Source organism: Drosophila erecta, unplaced genomic scaffold, assembly GCF_003286155.1.
Source record: "Drosophila erecta strain 14021-0224.00,06,07 unplaced genomic scaffold, DereRS2 tig00000092-arrow-pilon, whole genome shotgun sequence".
Classification (NCBI taxonomy): Eukaryota; Metazoa; Arthropoda; class Insecta; order Diptera; family Drosophilidae; genus Drosophila; species Drosophila erecta.
Window position 1 is genome coordinate 17,405,824 of NW_020825207.1, and position 14,943 is coordinate 17,420,766.

Sequence of the window (14,943 nt, forward strand, 5' to 3'; positions counted from 1 at the left end):
GATATATCACAAACATATATGCAAATCCAGGGATCGATAGAGATGCTTACAATTGCCAGAAGAAAATCTGTATATCTCATCTAGTTTGATGAGAGTATAATAGCTACGAAATTGATTGGCTGGAGTTGGGCTTATCGAAGCATTGGCTGTCAAAGTTTGTAAGTCACCAATTTGAATATGACAACAAACAAACAAGAAGGCAGGCAGGTAATAAAAGCCTCCATAAAATGCTAGGCTTGTTCCGTACTTAAATGAGCTATAACACTTAGTCCACTAGTAAGGGGTATACCATGTCTTAAACGACTTAAAAGTAGCACCTTTAATGAGCCCATGCTTCCCTTTCACAATTCACTTATCCACTTTGTATCTGCCCACATCTTGAGCCAGCTGATTCTGATCGAATATCATGTAAAACCTCCTAGATTCCCCATCCTCGGGCCAATCAATTTCAGATGCGTCACACCTTGCCAGCGATTCGGCATCCAGTGTGTCTGCCATGTGGCGATGACATTGTCATGTGCCAAACAGGAAGGCAAAACACCTTTCCGAGATGTCAACGCCCGTACATTATCATCGAGTACCTACATTCAAATGTAATTCGCATCTGAATCGACTTTGGGCATTTGTACATTCTCAACTGCTGCTGGCGGAGACATCCGCGACGGGAAATGTGCCGACAATTGTTTTGCAAGCGGGCGCAACTCTTGGGCAAAGTACGGCAAACTCGGCAATCCGGTGGTTATCCTGTTGGCTGCAAAACATCTGTCGGATGTCATCGGAAGTTGTATCTGACGGCACGCCCCAAAACAAATTTGCCTGGCTGTTTGGAACTCACAAAAATTTCAGAGGCGTTGGCAGGGACTCAGTTGAAGTGTGGGCATGGCCGCCCTCTTCCACTCGTTCAACGCAAGCTGCTGGGAATATTTCACGGCACTTTGGGCGTGTTTGGTGTGCCTCGGCAGAAGTTACGGATATTATTCATGATTTTCCAACGTGCCATTGTGACATATGCCATTAGAGGAAGGAATTTGGGGTCTGAGGTGCGGGGTTGTCTTTCAGCGGAAATCACTTTTCAGTTGATAAAGCCGAAAACTGATAAAAGAAGGAACTGTAACAGGAATTAAATATCTGTACAGCATAAAATTCGTGAAAAAATAATTCAATAAGAACTGAATTACCTAATATATCAACAATTTCAAGCAAAATCTTTCGAATTCAGTTTATGCCAAGTTTATGCCTTAGTTTTCCTACGTCTTATTTGCAGAAGATAAAAACCACCATGAAGAATTGTATATTACAGCGTAATAAAGTCCAATGCTCTACAAGCACCAATTACTAAAACAAAAATCAAACCATCCACAATTTTTGTGGGCTTTCCTTGATAATGACGTGATAATTGCTTCTGTCTGATAAATCAGAGAGCGTCGTCCCGTTTCGGAAGCCTTGCAACTGACACATTCCACACCAACGAGCAACTCGGGCTGAGACACAGTTTATATTCGTGGCAAAGTTCAAAGGACACCTGCGGAGCGGTTTTAATTGCATCGCACAACACCAAAAGTGACAAGGAATCTTTTGGGTGCTGAGGACCGCCTGGCGCTAGGAAACAAAGTAATTACAAGGCCCAGTACAGACAGAAGCCGAGGCAGATGGGTAGAGCCGGGGGCAGAGGGAGAGCAGGATTCGACGATGATGAGGTACACTAAGGAAAATCTTGGTGTATTGATCTATATGGAAATGGTATTTATTAGGAGCATAGCTCTATTTTCATTTTAAAACTGAATAGAACTGAAAAAACTTGAAATCAAAATGGTTTGAAGCGAGCTCAAAGCTGGCGCCAGCTTTTTTCAGTGTAAAGGACATTGACAGCTGGCTCCCGGAAGAGAAAACCCGAAAACGCCACAACATTTATTCTTTGACGCTGCGGGGAGAGTGCGAGAATTCTATTAGCACCGTCAAGGAAATCGCTTTTCCTAATAGCCAAGCGCCACGTGTCCTGCGAAGCTTGAGTCCCCTGCTCAGTCGTGTGTCACGACCGAAGGACAACCGCAGCATCCTCCCCACTCCCGCTCCAAATTGAATGCTTCCCAGCTCGGCAAACAGTACAATTGAAAAATTATAAAAATTTCGCACTTTCCAGAAATACACAGTCGAACGAATCCTCGTAGCGAAAACCGGACGTCGTCCTTTTGCGGCTGCACTGTGAGATACACTTGTTCTCGGCAAAGGACACGCGTCACAGGAGGAGAGCGCTGGAAATCGAAAGGAAAAGGGGATGGCCAGACATCATCAATATTGCAGGAATCGCTCGGCAGATTGAGGCTGTCAAATAAGCGTAGCTAATGCGTATTAAGTGCTCTCCGCCCGGATTCATCGAGGGTTGTATGGCCCGTATGGCCCCATAGAGAAGTTGGCTTATTCACGCTAATAGCCGCAATTCATGCAAATGCTGCAGACAATAAAATATGCGTTGGGTGTCAGTCAAGCCAATTCGAGTCAACGGCAAGGTCAAATGGCAATGAATATTGTTAGGTGGCTGCATTTGGGGTTACCTCTCAGATGTCACAAGAATTTAATAACATTCTGGGCATTGACTTCAAAGTTACTCTTCCAGCGAAATTAAAAATGAACTCTTTTTGCGCATCTCTTTCTGATTTAATTTGTTTAGCCAATTGGATTGATTTCTCTTTTGTATCACATGGCAATACCTAAGTCTATGAAACGGCTTACAAAACTAACCTAAAGCGAGCCCTGCTTAGCCAAATAGAAATAACAACGTTTACAGCCCCCAGCTTTGCCATTTCTCAAGGCTCCCCACATTCCTAGAGGAACATTTCAATAGGATTTACTACAGCCTCTAGGAGAAATGCATCCCATTGAATTGCTGGCGATCGTTCTTCACCATGTTGTTGTACTTCCACTTGTCAGCACTCGAGGCTTGACTGCTCCAAGATCCCGATCCCGATCCCGATCCCGATCCTGATCCTGATCCTGAACCCGATCCAGAGCCGCTGCTCGACTTGGAGTAGTTCTGACCCTTCGTGGACTGGTTGTTCTTGGTGGTGCTGCTCAGGCACTTGTCGGTACGTTCGGTGTAGACCATGTTGTTAGTAGATATTCCTTCGGTTTCTTTCAAAATTTTCTGCCGATTACACAAAGCTGCGCTTCCAATGCGTTTGTAGAGAAGTCAAAGCTCACGGTACACTTTGCAACAGGGTGAGTACTTTAAGTTCCTTGTTGTTGGCCGAGTTTCCAGTGCGCGATCCTTTTTTCGATGACAGGTGTTTGCCCAATCTATCCAAAGCAAATAAGCAAGGATTTGTATTAGTAACAACTGCTAAAAATATTACAAATGTTTTTTTTTTTGGTTTTCTACCCACCTTGCTTGTTTCAACAATTTTTGTTTGGAATCCGTGTGGCTAATTTTTGGCATTGACACAAAACTTTTGCAAATTGCACATTGGATAGAAAAGAAAGGAAATTTCACAGCTCACGCTCCGGACAGCTCGTTACCGATCTGCTCTGCTCTGGACTTTCTACTGACCCTCCAGCGACTTCCACAACTGGTTTAAATACGCCGATCCAATCCGTTCCGTTCCGTTTCAGTCCGATACGATACGATACGATCCGTCGATCCGAGTGCAATGTCTGGCGGAGCAACTGCGTCACCGTTCTACCAGCAAGTAGCGTCAGTATCGCTGTGCCAGCTGCACCACCTCCAAGCCGCCAGAAACCTCGCTCGCACCGCCCCCGCACCACTCTCTCCCCCCGTTGACCTCAAACTCGGTCTCCGTCTGAGGCTAACCCGTTCCAGCAGACGACAATGCAAATTAGAGCTATAGAGCAACTGGTTTGATCCGCGAAAACGAAACGAAACCTTTGCAAGCAACTCCAGCGCCCTTCCAAGAATCGACTACAGTATACCTCTTAAAAAATAATAATAGCCCATAGTTTAGGTATTCTTTAACTATACGTTACTTCCCAAGCCAAATATACTTTATGAGTGGGAGGTGAAACTTTGTTGGAAGTTTATGAATATGGTTTAGATTAACAAATTTCCCGAAATTATCCCTTTTCTACTTTCTATGTTTTAATAATAATGTTAATGTTTTGCAATAATATTTGTCATTTTGAACTATTTTATTATGCTTACTGCTGGGAAAAGAACTTGTTATATTTATTCAGTATAACCATGTTTGTGAGACCTTAAACGCTTTACCAAGCAAGTCCTCTCGTATGCAGGGTATTACAACCACCCCCAGAAAACCTGCTATGTATCACGTAGTATTTTCCTTTGTCTCCTCTGAACAAACATGGTTATTAAGACTCGAAAAATGTTTAGAGTTGCCGGCCGGCGGTTTTTTGACACGTCACCCGAAACTCCGCAAATAGGGCTATTCCTTGATAAGTAGCCTCTAAAAATCTGATATTGAGTAGCACTGCGATGCATTCCCTAGATATGAATCTTTAATGATTAACAATATCGCCCGATTACTATTGATATATCGAATTATGCATGAACCGATAGCTGATGAAAAGTCTTGGTTGCATTGCATCAGCCATTTCGATCAAGAAAACAACTCGAAAGCCTGTTGCCAGTTAATAGTATTTTAATCTGTTGTTTGTGGATATATAGACATTATATCTGAATTATGCTCAGATCCAGAAAATATTAATTGTGTTCGGGAATTTTTTCTATTTTCTATATTGTCTATAGAAAATGAAAATTATTTAAATAGAAATAAAAATAGAAATACAACCTTAGGATTCCCCAAGTTGGGCCAAAAATGTGAAGCACGATTAAATTCCCCAAAATCTAGTTATACTTGCCAGTCATTTTTTTGTTGGATTCCAGCTGATATTCAAATGTAAAAAGCCCACAAAAACAGTTTCATAGGTTTAATGACATCCAGGAGCCCCCAATCTCCTACGCTCTTCTCCAAGTGGTTATCAAAATTCGAGTCGTTAGATGATTTCAAAAGCAGCAAATCGGATATTGAACGTCTGATTCGCCCTTTTAAATGTCAAAATCTGCATTTAACTTGTATAATATACAGGTACGTATGTCTGCCAAAAATTTTGTTCAGACTGCATTATGCAAATGGGCCAGACACATGGTTCAATAATTAAAAAACGTTCCCAGACACTGAACAAAGAAAGTAAAAAATGTATTATTTAAGCGTGGTGGAGCTATAAAAAATGCGTTTTCAAAATCTATATAAAGACAGAAGTGCTGAATACCTTAACATTTTACCAGATAGCGTCAAGAAGAATGCTCTACAGATCCTTGGGGAAACCACCTGCACCTTTATGCTCCAAAAAATCCCCTTCCTATTTTGTTTACTTGTAGATTTGTTTGGTGTTTGGGTTTGTTTATTCTATAAGAGATGTTTACGATTTGAGCTGTCAACGGAGGCCCGCGTGGCAAACTTGATTTCTATTGACGTTCCACGTGATGGCGTAAACAAGAAATTTGGCACAAGTCCGCTCCTCCGATTTTGCATCAGAGCCCAAAAAAACTAGTTTATCTCGATCACGCTCTCAGTTCGTGATGATATCAACTAAGTCCGGGGCGCTTTCTGCTATAAAAGCCCCTCTATCGGCTTGAAATCCAACACACTAAAGTTCGAAGGCCTGGCAGTCGATACCTAATCAGTGGTTTTTAAAAATATTTTCCCCAAAGTGCATAAACAAATGTGTCAATGAAGACACCGGACACCAAAGCCAAGTTGCTGAATAATATAAGGTGAGGATCACGACGGGCATCCAACTCAAAAACTGCTTTAGTGCACTCGTTTTAGTAGAACTTGCCCCGTTTCTGACCAAAACTAACTGACTAATGTGCCCCATTCTTTACTTGCAGTCTATCTAAACACCTGTCTTCCAAGAAAGGCGGCTCCCGCACTAGTAACTGCGGCAATTGTCTGGAATTCTCCGTGCTGACGCGTCTCTCCAGCGTGCCCTGAAGCCCCACTCGTCCAAGCTCACCCAAGCTCCTGTTGAAACTTGAAAGATAGAAATCCTTGACAATGGTTCACCAAACTCGCACACCCAGCAAGGCCATCCCCGCCAAGCACCTGAGTCCCATGCGAGCCGTGGAGGGTCTGGGCGGGAAGTACGCCGTGTCGAGCAGTCCGGCAGATAGTTTCCTGCGGAACACGAGGCTCACGGCCCAGAGCAGCGCCCAGCAGTCGGCCGCCTTCAAATACAACCAGATGGTCACCCAGAATCGGGAGCAGTTCAATAGCCTGCACTTCTGCTAGGAGGCGGATGGAGAGACCGCGTCGGTCGGAGGAGGAAAATGCCGCTACGATTGCGATTAGCGATTGTTTGTCACAATACTCGTACATAAATGCAATAAATTCATTTGCGCAAATTTCCACATATTAATTGAGTTTCATAAATCGCAGCAGTCACGTGCTGGGGCGGGGGGAAATTTATTTATTGCAACTTTTTTATTTTGCCAAATTAAATTACCCCAACTAAGCCTGCGAGCATTCGTCGCAGTCATTTTTCATTGTTTGCGGCTGTCTGCCTCACTTTGTCATATGCAAATGCGGCTGTGCGATTTTTGCACATTTGATATTCGGTTTTTTTCCACACAGGTGCCATATTTTTACATTTGCGCCAAATCAAAAGCTTTAATGTTCGCTGCCCGGGATTTGCATAAATCTTCATTGGCTTTAGGTTTTCTTGGGCGCTGCATGTGTGCTCTATGATGGAAAAGCCTTCCAAGGAAAGTTGATTAGTTTGCAACATAGCGAAAGTTGTTTGTCACGTTCTTTTTCAGAAACTTGACACCCTAATCTGGGTATCTTTGAATTTCTTAGGAACAAAATTATGAGCTCTGTGCTGGAAAGGCCTTCCAAGGAAAGTTGATAAGGTTGCAATACAGCGAAAGTTGTTTAGCTTGGTCTTAGTAACCAATTTTTTGTCCTAATTCAAAGCTAAAAATATATGTTTATGTTTATTGTGGGATTTAACGAACTTTGACACATTTTTATACGTGTGTCCATGACATTGTGTTGTTCCTATTCCTAGTTTAGCACAGCCCAAAACAAGTTGATCCACCCAGGAAAATACCTCCCCGAAATGCCACTGTTTAATATAGTTTATTAAGATCAGAACTAGATATTATAAGTCTCACTCAATGCGAATTAATTAGTCCCTTGAGCGGTTACTTCACCACCTGTTCCTGCATCTATGGGAAAAAGTCTAAAACTCTCGGGGGTCTGGCCCAGTAATTTATGCAAATAGCTGGACTCACATGCTAATTTAAACGTAAACAACGAACGTGTTTCAGATAGAATATATAAAACATATGGTGGCTGATCGGCTGACCAGTTAAGCTGGAAAATAGTTATCCAAACGAGGATGACTAAACTGTTGCCAGGCAGAAGAGCCGCAAATGTAGATCTCATAATTGCCACCCTGTGCGATCAGAGATTTTCTGGGTATCACAGTTGGCTGAATCGAGGCCATTAAAAGACAATCTGTTACATCGGAAGTGCACAAATCATCGCCAGCCACAGATCTTTATGCCCCAAAAACATTTTTATTATTCCACTAAATTAGGCGTTCAGTGGGAATTGAGTTATGTAACTAGGGGAGGGTGCTTTTCCAAGCTGGGGGAGGTGGGCGTCCAGATACTGTGTGTGTCCTTGTGAGCGATGCGTCGACAGTCATTAAATTATCACACATTTAACTTCAAAAACAATTCAAAAGTAGCGCTCAGAACAAAGGGCAACCCTCGACCCAAGAACTCCCTTATTTTCACCACCCCCCGTTTCCCCCCGTTCTTCCCCGCTTTTTCCGAACTTGACTTCCACCCCCGCCAAAAGTGTTCTTGTGGTCCTGCCGCATTACAAGTTGAAAACATGGTTATTACATCAGTAAGGCGCATACGGAGGGAGGGGGCTTTCGAGGGGTCAGGGGTTACTTGTGGGCGTTGCAAAATGGGCGATGGATGGATGCTGTCTTGTGATGATTATGACAGCATGACGACTTATCTGAAACGACCTATTTGCCACCCCCTCAAGCAGCTATTATGTCTAATTTAGTTTTTGTTTCTGTTTTTGCAATATGTCGACCATTAGCAGGGGGTGGGATGAACGGGCTGGGAATGGGATATGATTGGGGATGGGAATGGGGATGGCCCATGACGCGGCAGTAAGTGACGATAAATCATAAACGAAACATCAATTCCAGCACTTGACCCTAAAAGGACTCCCGTTGCGTCAAAATGGACAGTAATCTCGGCGTTCCCTTGTCCCTAATGTGTTAAAGAAAGTTACTAGTTTGATAGGCACTGTATGAGCACGATTCCTTAAAAAATTCCTTTAATACGCCATGTCCTGGTCACGTGTCCTCAGCTTTATTGCAAATTAATTAATTCCCAAGAAGATGAAGCGGCAGTGGAAGAAGATTGATTAAGAGACAGCCACGGTAACCCTTCCAAGCGGCTATCAACTTATCTATCACGCCAACACACCGAAAGGTTCGACTGGGTAAGTCAACAGAGAAAAAAGTTTTTAAAAAAAGTTTTAATTAAAAGTTAAAAGTTTTAATGAAATCGCCAACTCATAATCCAAACGTATTATATCTGCTTTAAATATATTCTATGTAGATCTACGGCTAATTTATTCTAATTTTAAAGTGCATTTTGAGTTAAGTACTCGGCATACTAATTCTAATTAATTCTCCCGGTGCACCGCCGTTTCGCCAGTTTTTCCTCTGACTCTTTCGCTCTGATGATTTATCGACATTTGTGCGGAAATCGCTGTGCCAAAAGCCAAAACGAAATGAAACGTTTTCCGAAGCAGACAAGAGAGAGTTTTCACATATGAAAGAGGGAGGGACTTGGGAAAAGCGGCGACGAGAGGAAGGAAAATTTCAGGGGATCAGACTTCTGGTTCGTCCATGTTCTTGGAGCGGAAACGCAATCGGCGCACTGCCAAAAATAAATTGATTACTGTCACGGAAATAGCTACAACACACATATTCCGTGGGGCACGGCTGCTCCAACTTTGTTTGTTAATCGATTTATTCGGAAAAGCACGAAGACGCGACTTGCTCGAAAATGTCTTAGTAAGCGGCTTAAATCACAGGTGAAACTGTACAGGGTGGCGGAAACTCGGGGGCTGTCTTCGGTTGGCGTCAGCTTCATAGATCACGTGACATGGCAATAAATAGTTTGGGCTGTCTATTAAAGACACCTGCAAGTTGGTTATGGCTAAGGTAGATAAGTTACTGAACATCTTACAGGGGGAGAAGATTCTGGAGGAAAAGTGTGGAAACTTGAGGCCATGAGAATGCACGCAATGTTCACGCCTTCAATTTGTGCGTGAGATACTTTTTTGCCATGGTTGTTGGCAAAGCAGACTATTGAGTTGATGATGATAATCGGATTAGACATCTGATTAAAACCTTTGGTGATTAACTTTTTTTGCCCTCAAGCGTGATAGTGGTGATTGGCATATATAGAATAGAATAGCTATGAGCCAAAATGCCGCTTGGGATTTGCGAAATCCAGTAGAACATCTATTATTTCTGTTAGCTGTCTAACTGCAAAGTTCATCCTTGAATGCCCAGACAACGCCTGAAACTCAAACCCTTTCCAGAAGAAGGAGTACATGGCGATTGAGTGGCGGTAACAAATGTATTAGAAACTTTCTCTGAATAATTTCCGCATTGGCAAAGAAAAGCGGACACGGTTATATGGATACTTCACTTTAAATTGCACTTCCGTGCGAAAAATTGTTTATCGGAAACTTTCGTTTGGACTTCCAGCCACCTTTTAACCACCACCCTGGAGTTTCGTTTTCAGACAGTGTGAATAGAACGTCGTTCGCAAAAAATCCCCCTCAGCCCCGCCCCGCTCCGATTTCGCAGTGGCGTGTCGATAAAGTTTGCACCTATTGTCATTTTATTGATTTGTTATAAATTTCTCACACTATACACACACGCTTATCTTTTCATGCGCTTCTATTAAATGTAAATGGCTGGAAAATGCCAAATGCCCCGCCCACAATTTGGAACGGACACGCGCCGGCCCAAAGGAAAACCCTTTCTGCAGCTTATCTACGATTTTTCAATAAGATTTCCTATCACTTTAAATTCCATTTTATTGCCGCAACGAAATAAATGATCGGGCTAGAGAGTGGGAAAGTCAAAAGCTAAAATGTCTGAACGTTAAAATAAATTGATACCGGGCAAGTTCTCTTTCAGCAAAGAGTTTTTCAAGTACGATTTCCCCACCCGCTCTCCTGATGCTTATCGATTTGGCAACACCTTGAGGAAAACTGGCAGGGGAGTGGAAACAGCTGCGGATGCTGCCCGGAAAAATTGTGAACGTCTCGGATTTTTCTCTCTCATTCACACTTGATTTGATAATCTGTCGTAAATTCAAACTTTTCACTTGTGAAACGCTCACAATTAAGTCACACTTTTAATGACGTGACGCAAATATTAAAACAGAGGACTTCCTGGGAAAAACCCACCCCCTCAGATTTTCCACCCCCCTTGCAGCTGTTGACAGCGTCCAGTAGCTGCCTTTGTTTTTGTTGTGACTGCTGTGCTAATTAGGCGAGACGTGAAAATTTTTACTTATTATTTTCCCTAAATTTTAACGACCTTCCTTCAAACGAAAGTTGAACGGAGCCCATTCAAATGATATTTTATATGGTGCAACATTTTGGAATTAGTATCTCGAGAATTACGGTAATTGTCAAAGTGAATTTTAATTAGTAAACTCCCAAAGTGCCGAAAGTGAACAAGTGTCGAGGTCCGGAGTATACAGGGCATGTTGAATCTTTAAGTATTGAAACTTGAAGATTCGCTAAGTAAATTAAAGTTGCTAGCAACTTCCCCAAATGTTTTTGGAAATTTTAAGCATAGTCCAAAAAACATTTAAAAATTCTTGTCTTGCAAATACGTCTATGATTAAATAATATTTCAAATAATGACTATGACTAATATTTCAAAGTTGCAGTCTAAATAAAACCCCTAAAGGTATGCTAGAAAATTGTGTTAATCGCACATGTAAGATACGTAGAGGAAACGTAAGAAATGTGTAGAACATCATTTTACACATCTTACCTTGAATTTCTTTTTCCTCCTCTTTTGTTTTAAGATTTTAAAATATGTATAAGATATTAGATACAAATATGATAGCATCTTTAGCGGATGAAAAACAGTTTTAATAATTTTTTTAAATTAAAATACTCATTTATTTTTGTTATTATAATATACATCAATTTAATTAATTTTTTTTTTAAGTACCGGATTAACCTGGGCGAGCAAATGAAAATTTAAAACCGTTACATAACTGTTACAACTGAAAACTCGATAGCTAAACATTACTCATCCCAACTCGTAATAAATCTGTTCAGCTCGTTGCTTTGTTCTACTCATTAAAATTTATCACTGGAAGTGAAATCCCCTTCCAGTCTTGGCACTTGCAATTTCGATTATATAATCTGCATACTCATTCGGCCCTCCAAAGGTATATTCTCCTGCCCCCTCTCATATGACCCCTTGGTTTGGCAATCTAATGGGCCACCGCAAATTGCTCATGACTGGCGGGGAGTATGTGTTGGATTGCTTGGATTAAGTGTATGCGAGTATATCGGAAAACTCTGTCTCGGCTAGAAGTAGGAAAATGCAACAGGGCAGTTCAACTCACGGCAACTGCAGTTAGCCAAGTTGGATCTGAGTTGCTGTTGCCTTGGCTTTCAGTTGATCGCGGATCGTGGCTGTGTCGAGTTGCAATTTGAATTTTTATAGGAAATCGGAAGCCAACAGAGGATATAGCTGGTACTTTACTCTTGAAATATACCATTCGCCAATTTTAAGGCCAATAAACTAAACAGAAAATGTCTTTATAAAGTCTTTAATCAAGCTAATTCAGTTACAGCCTAAAACGTAAATATAACAAAAATGGGTCACAAAAAATGCATAAGCATTAAATCCATTACGGTTTAAAATAATTATAGTGCAGGAACAGTGGACAAGACAGCAGCTAATCAACAGGTGTAATACAAAATTGGTATATTAGGCTTGCAGCCCAAATCCATAGTTAAATAATTGGGCGGACACCTCTTAATGGTCGCAACTTTGTATGAAACTCTTGGGAAACCTGTCGCTGAAAGGTCTGTCCAAAAGACAATAGCCAACTAAATTCCGGTCACGATCTTAGCATATTCACAGATTAAACGTTCGAGTTGCAAGTGCAACCAAGTGCTGCACTGCAGAAACAAAGTATCTGAAACACCAAGTGCAATAGTGACCTTCTGTCTTCCCTGTGTTAACTTTGATATTTGGGCTTTGTGGCACTTAGCTAAGAGATTTCGTAGACTTACAAATTTGATCAAGTTCTATGGGGTACCGTTCGTGTAAATATAACGAAATTTTTGACATTACATAACTTATATTGATAGTGACACAAATAAAAATAATAAGATCCATTTCAAATTCAAAGAAGATGAAGATTTAATCAAGATAGTAATGAGTGACCACGTACATTACCCTTTTGCTCCAATATTACAAGAAAAATAAACCTTTTTTAGCAATGAAGTTGCTACCCCTGCCTTTATTGGCCTTTTTACTGACACCGGAACCCAATGACGCGGCGCAAATTTTGGGCTTGTTTCAACATCCCGGAAAGAGCCACTTTGACTTCTTCCGACCCATGTTCTTAGCCTTGGCTGGGAGGGGTCACAACATCAGCATGTATAGCTATTTTCCACTGGAGAAACCAGTGGCCAACTACACGGATTACGTCTTTCAAGGAATGCCGCTGCTCACGGACGTCGTTGACTTACGGGTAGGTGAAAGCAAGTTCAGATATATTTTATTATTTTGTATTAACTAGTGACTTTTAGAACTTTGAATCGGAATGGAAGCCCCTTGGACTGCCGTTCAAGGTGCCCACCTTCTTTATGCTTCACGATTGGGGTCTGCGATCCTGTAAGGTGGCCCTGAACTCTCCCCTCATCGCCCAACTGCTCCGGTCCCCCATTCGATATGACGTCATACTCCTGGAACACTTCTCCAACGATTGCTTGGCAGCGGTGGCCCACCTGCTGAATGCACCTGTAATCGCACTGAGTAGCTGTGCGATAATGCCGTGGCACTACAGTCGAATGGGCACTCCGTTCATTAACCCCATCATGCCCATGAATTTCCTGCCCTACACTGATCAGATGAGTTTGATCGATCGGCTGAATAATTTCATTCATTTCCACACCGTAAATACACTGTACAAGTGAGTGTCACTTGCCTCGATCCTCAAGTGCTCACATATCTGACTCGATTTTCCCTTGAACAGTATGTTTACCCAGCCAGCCACCGATGCCCTGATCGGTCAGAGATTCGGACCCGGACTGCCCCCTATCAATGAGATCGTGAAGAATACGAGTCTGATGCTGATCAATCAGTATTACGCCCTTACCGGACCACGCCCCTATGCTCCAAATGTGATTGAAGTGGGCGGGCTGCAAGTGGGACCGATAAAACCACTTCCACAAGTACGTTCAATCACTTTTCACTTCACTTCAGCCTATGGCAAATGGGCAAGAAACTCTTTGGAACTTTCTTATTTGCCCAGATAACCTGTTATCTTTATTAATCACATTAACTGTTTGTCTGCGGGTCACCAAACTTCTTATCAACTTATCTCATTTCATTTGAATCGTTCAGCATATGCATACAGCAAACCAATAAAACAAAAGATAAAGTGTGGAAATATCGATTGGAGAGCTATATACATGAGCATTCATTAATTAATTCGTTAGTCGAACAATCGCATTGGAAAAATAAACAAAATAGTCGAAGTGAATGAGATTACCGAATATTAAACGTATTTTAAAGTAGGTCAACATTCAAAAGCATGTGTTGTTATACAAACAAATGCTGGCAGAATATGTTTAAATTAATCCAGAGTTGAACGTAATCATTTTCGTTTCAGCACCTGCTAGATCTTCTGGATCGATCCCCCAATGGAGTAATCTATATAAGCTGGGGCTCCATGGTAAACAGCAATACACTCCCTTCGGTCAAACGAAGTGCGCTTTTCCAAAGCATTTCCCAGCTTAAGGAGTACAACTTTGTAATGCGCTGGAAAAGTATGGAATCTCTGGAAAACGACAAGCCCTCGAACCTCTTCACCTTCGACTGGTTACCCCAAAGGGATCTCTTGTGCCACCCAAAGGTTAGGGGTTTTATCTCCCATGGAGGACTTTTGGGCACCACGGAGGCGGTTCACTGTGGAGTACCGATGCTTGTGACACCTTTCTACGGAGATCAGTTTCTCAATTCCGGTGCAGTGAAACAAAGAGGTTTCGGAGTTATCGTTGACTTCGCAGACTTCGATACGAATCACATAACCAGAGGACTTCGTACTATACTAGATGAGAAGTAGGGGTTTCCAAAGAAGCAATCTATTCCGACTTCCTCGTATATTGTTTAGTATTGAAATTGTATTATTTTACAGATTCGCGGAAAGAGTTAGACGATCCACCGAAGCCTTTCGCCAGCGTCCCATTCCCCCTCTCGAGTTGGCCACCTGGTGGATCGAGCATGTCATAAAGTATGGGGGGGCTCCACTTATCCAAGGTGAAGCCAGACATATGAACTGGATCGTCTACAACTCCATCGATGTTCTCCTGTTCTGGCTGGGAATCTTATTTCTACTGATTGTCGCCCCGTGGAAGCTCGTAAAAATATTCATATCAGCGTTTGGTCGGGGAAAAATCTCTAAAGATACTAAGGCAAAGACGCAATAAGTGATAAGTTCAATGAACTTGAAATTGAGGCACAGAAATAAATAAATGTCAAGAAATTGGTTCGCTTGTCAAAAAGCTTATTCCAAATAAAATTTACTGTATATATATTTTTTATTAATGTTACACAACTAAGCTTTTTGTGAACGAAAAGGTAAGCAAA

The 14,943-nt window shown here is 41.9% G+C and overlaps 5 protein-coding genes across 6 annotated transcripts; 3 read left to right on the forward strand and 2 right to left on the reverse strand.

The window, feature by feature from the left end:
• Positions 1–2,619: 2,619 nt before the first annotated feature.
• On the reverse strand, positions 2,620–3,827 carry LOC6549239 (serglycin). The gene is made up of 2 exons (XM_001974310.3): positions 3,381–3,827; positions 2,620–3,294 (listed from the first exon to the last, which is right to left on the reverse strand). The coding sequence occupies exon 2, from the start codon at positions 3,101–3,103 to the stop codon at positions 2,858–2,860; it is 246 nt and encodes an 81-aa protein (XP_001974346.1). The 5' UTR covers positions 3,104–3,294; positions 3,381–3,827; the 3' UTR covers positions 2,620–2,857.
• LOC26526470 lies at positions 2,620–3,827 on the reverse strand. Its single transcript, XM_015157322.2, has 2 exons — positions 3,381–3,827; positions 2,620–3,294 (listed from the first exon to the last, which is right to left on the reverse strand). The coding sequence occupies exons 1-2, from the start codon at positions 3,431–3,433 to the stop codon at positions 3,195–3,197; spliced, it is 153 nt and encodes a 50-aa protein (XP_015012808.1). The 5' UTR covers positions 3,434–3,827; the 3' UTR covers positions 2,620–3,194.
• A 1,435-nt stretch (positions 3,828–5,262) lies between these two features.
• LOC26526726 lies at positions 5,263–6,386 on the forward strand. The gene is made up of 2 exons (XM_015157358.2): positions 5,263–5,746; positions 5,864–6,386. Exons 1-2 carry the CDS (start codon positions 5,703–5,705, stop codon positions 5,964–5,966), a joined length of 147 nt encoding a protein of 48 aa, XP_015012844.1. The 5' UTR covers positions 5,263–5,702; the 3' UTR covers positions 5,967–6,386.
• On the forward strand, positions 5,263–6,386 carry LOC6549238. The gene is made up of 2 exons (XM_001974309.3): positions 5,263–5,746; positions 5,864–6,386. Exon 2 carries the CDS (start codon positions 6,030–6,032, stop codon positions 6,261–6,263), a length of 234 nt encoding a protein of 77 aa, XP_001974345.1. The 5' UTR covers positions 5,263–5,746; positions 5,864–6,029; the 3' UTR covers positions 6,264–6,386.
• A 4,291-nt stretch (positions 6,387–10,677) lies between these two features.
• Positions 10,678–14,870, forward strand: LOC6549237 (UDP-glucuronosyltransferase 1-3). 2 transcript variants are annotated; one of them, XM_026980813.1, is made up of 6 exons: positions 10,678–10,719; positions 12,567–12,823; positions 12,882–13,264; positions 13,328–13,526; positions 13,967–14,415; positions 14,492–14,870. In XM_026980813.1, the coding sequence occupies exons 2-6, from the start codon at positions 12,569–12,571 to the stop codon at positions 14,781–14,783; spliced, it is 1,578 nt and encodes a 525-aa protein (XP_026836614.1). In that variant the 5' UTR covers positions 10,678–10,719; positions 12,567–12,568; the 3' UTR covers positions 14,784–14,870. The 2 variants fall into 2 exon arrangements, with proteins under 2 accessions (XP_026836614.1, XP_001974344.1); XM_001974308.3 differs by lacking the exon at positions 10,678–10,719 and adding an exon at positions 11,717–11,814.
• Positions 14,871–14,943: the final 73 nt, after the last annotated feature.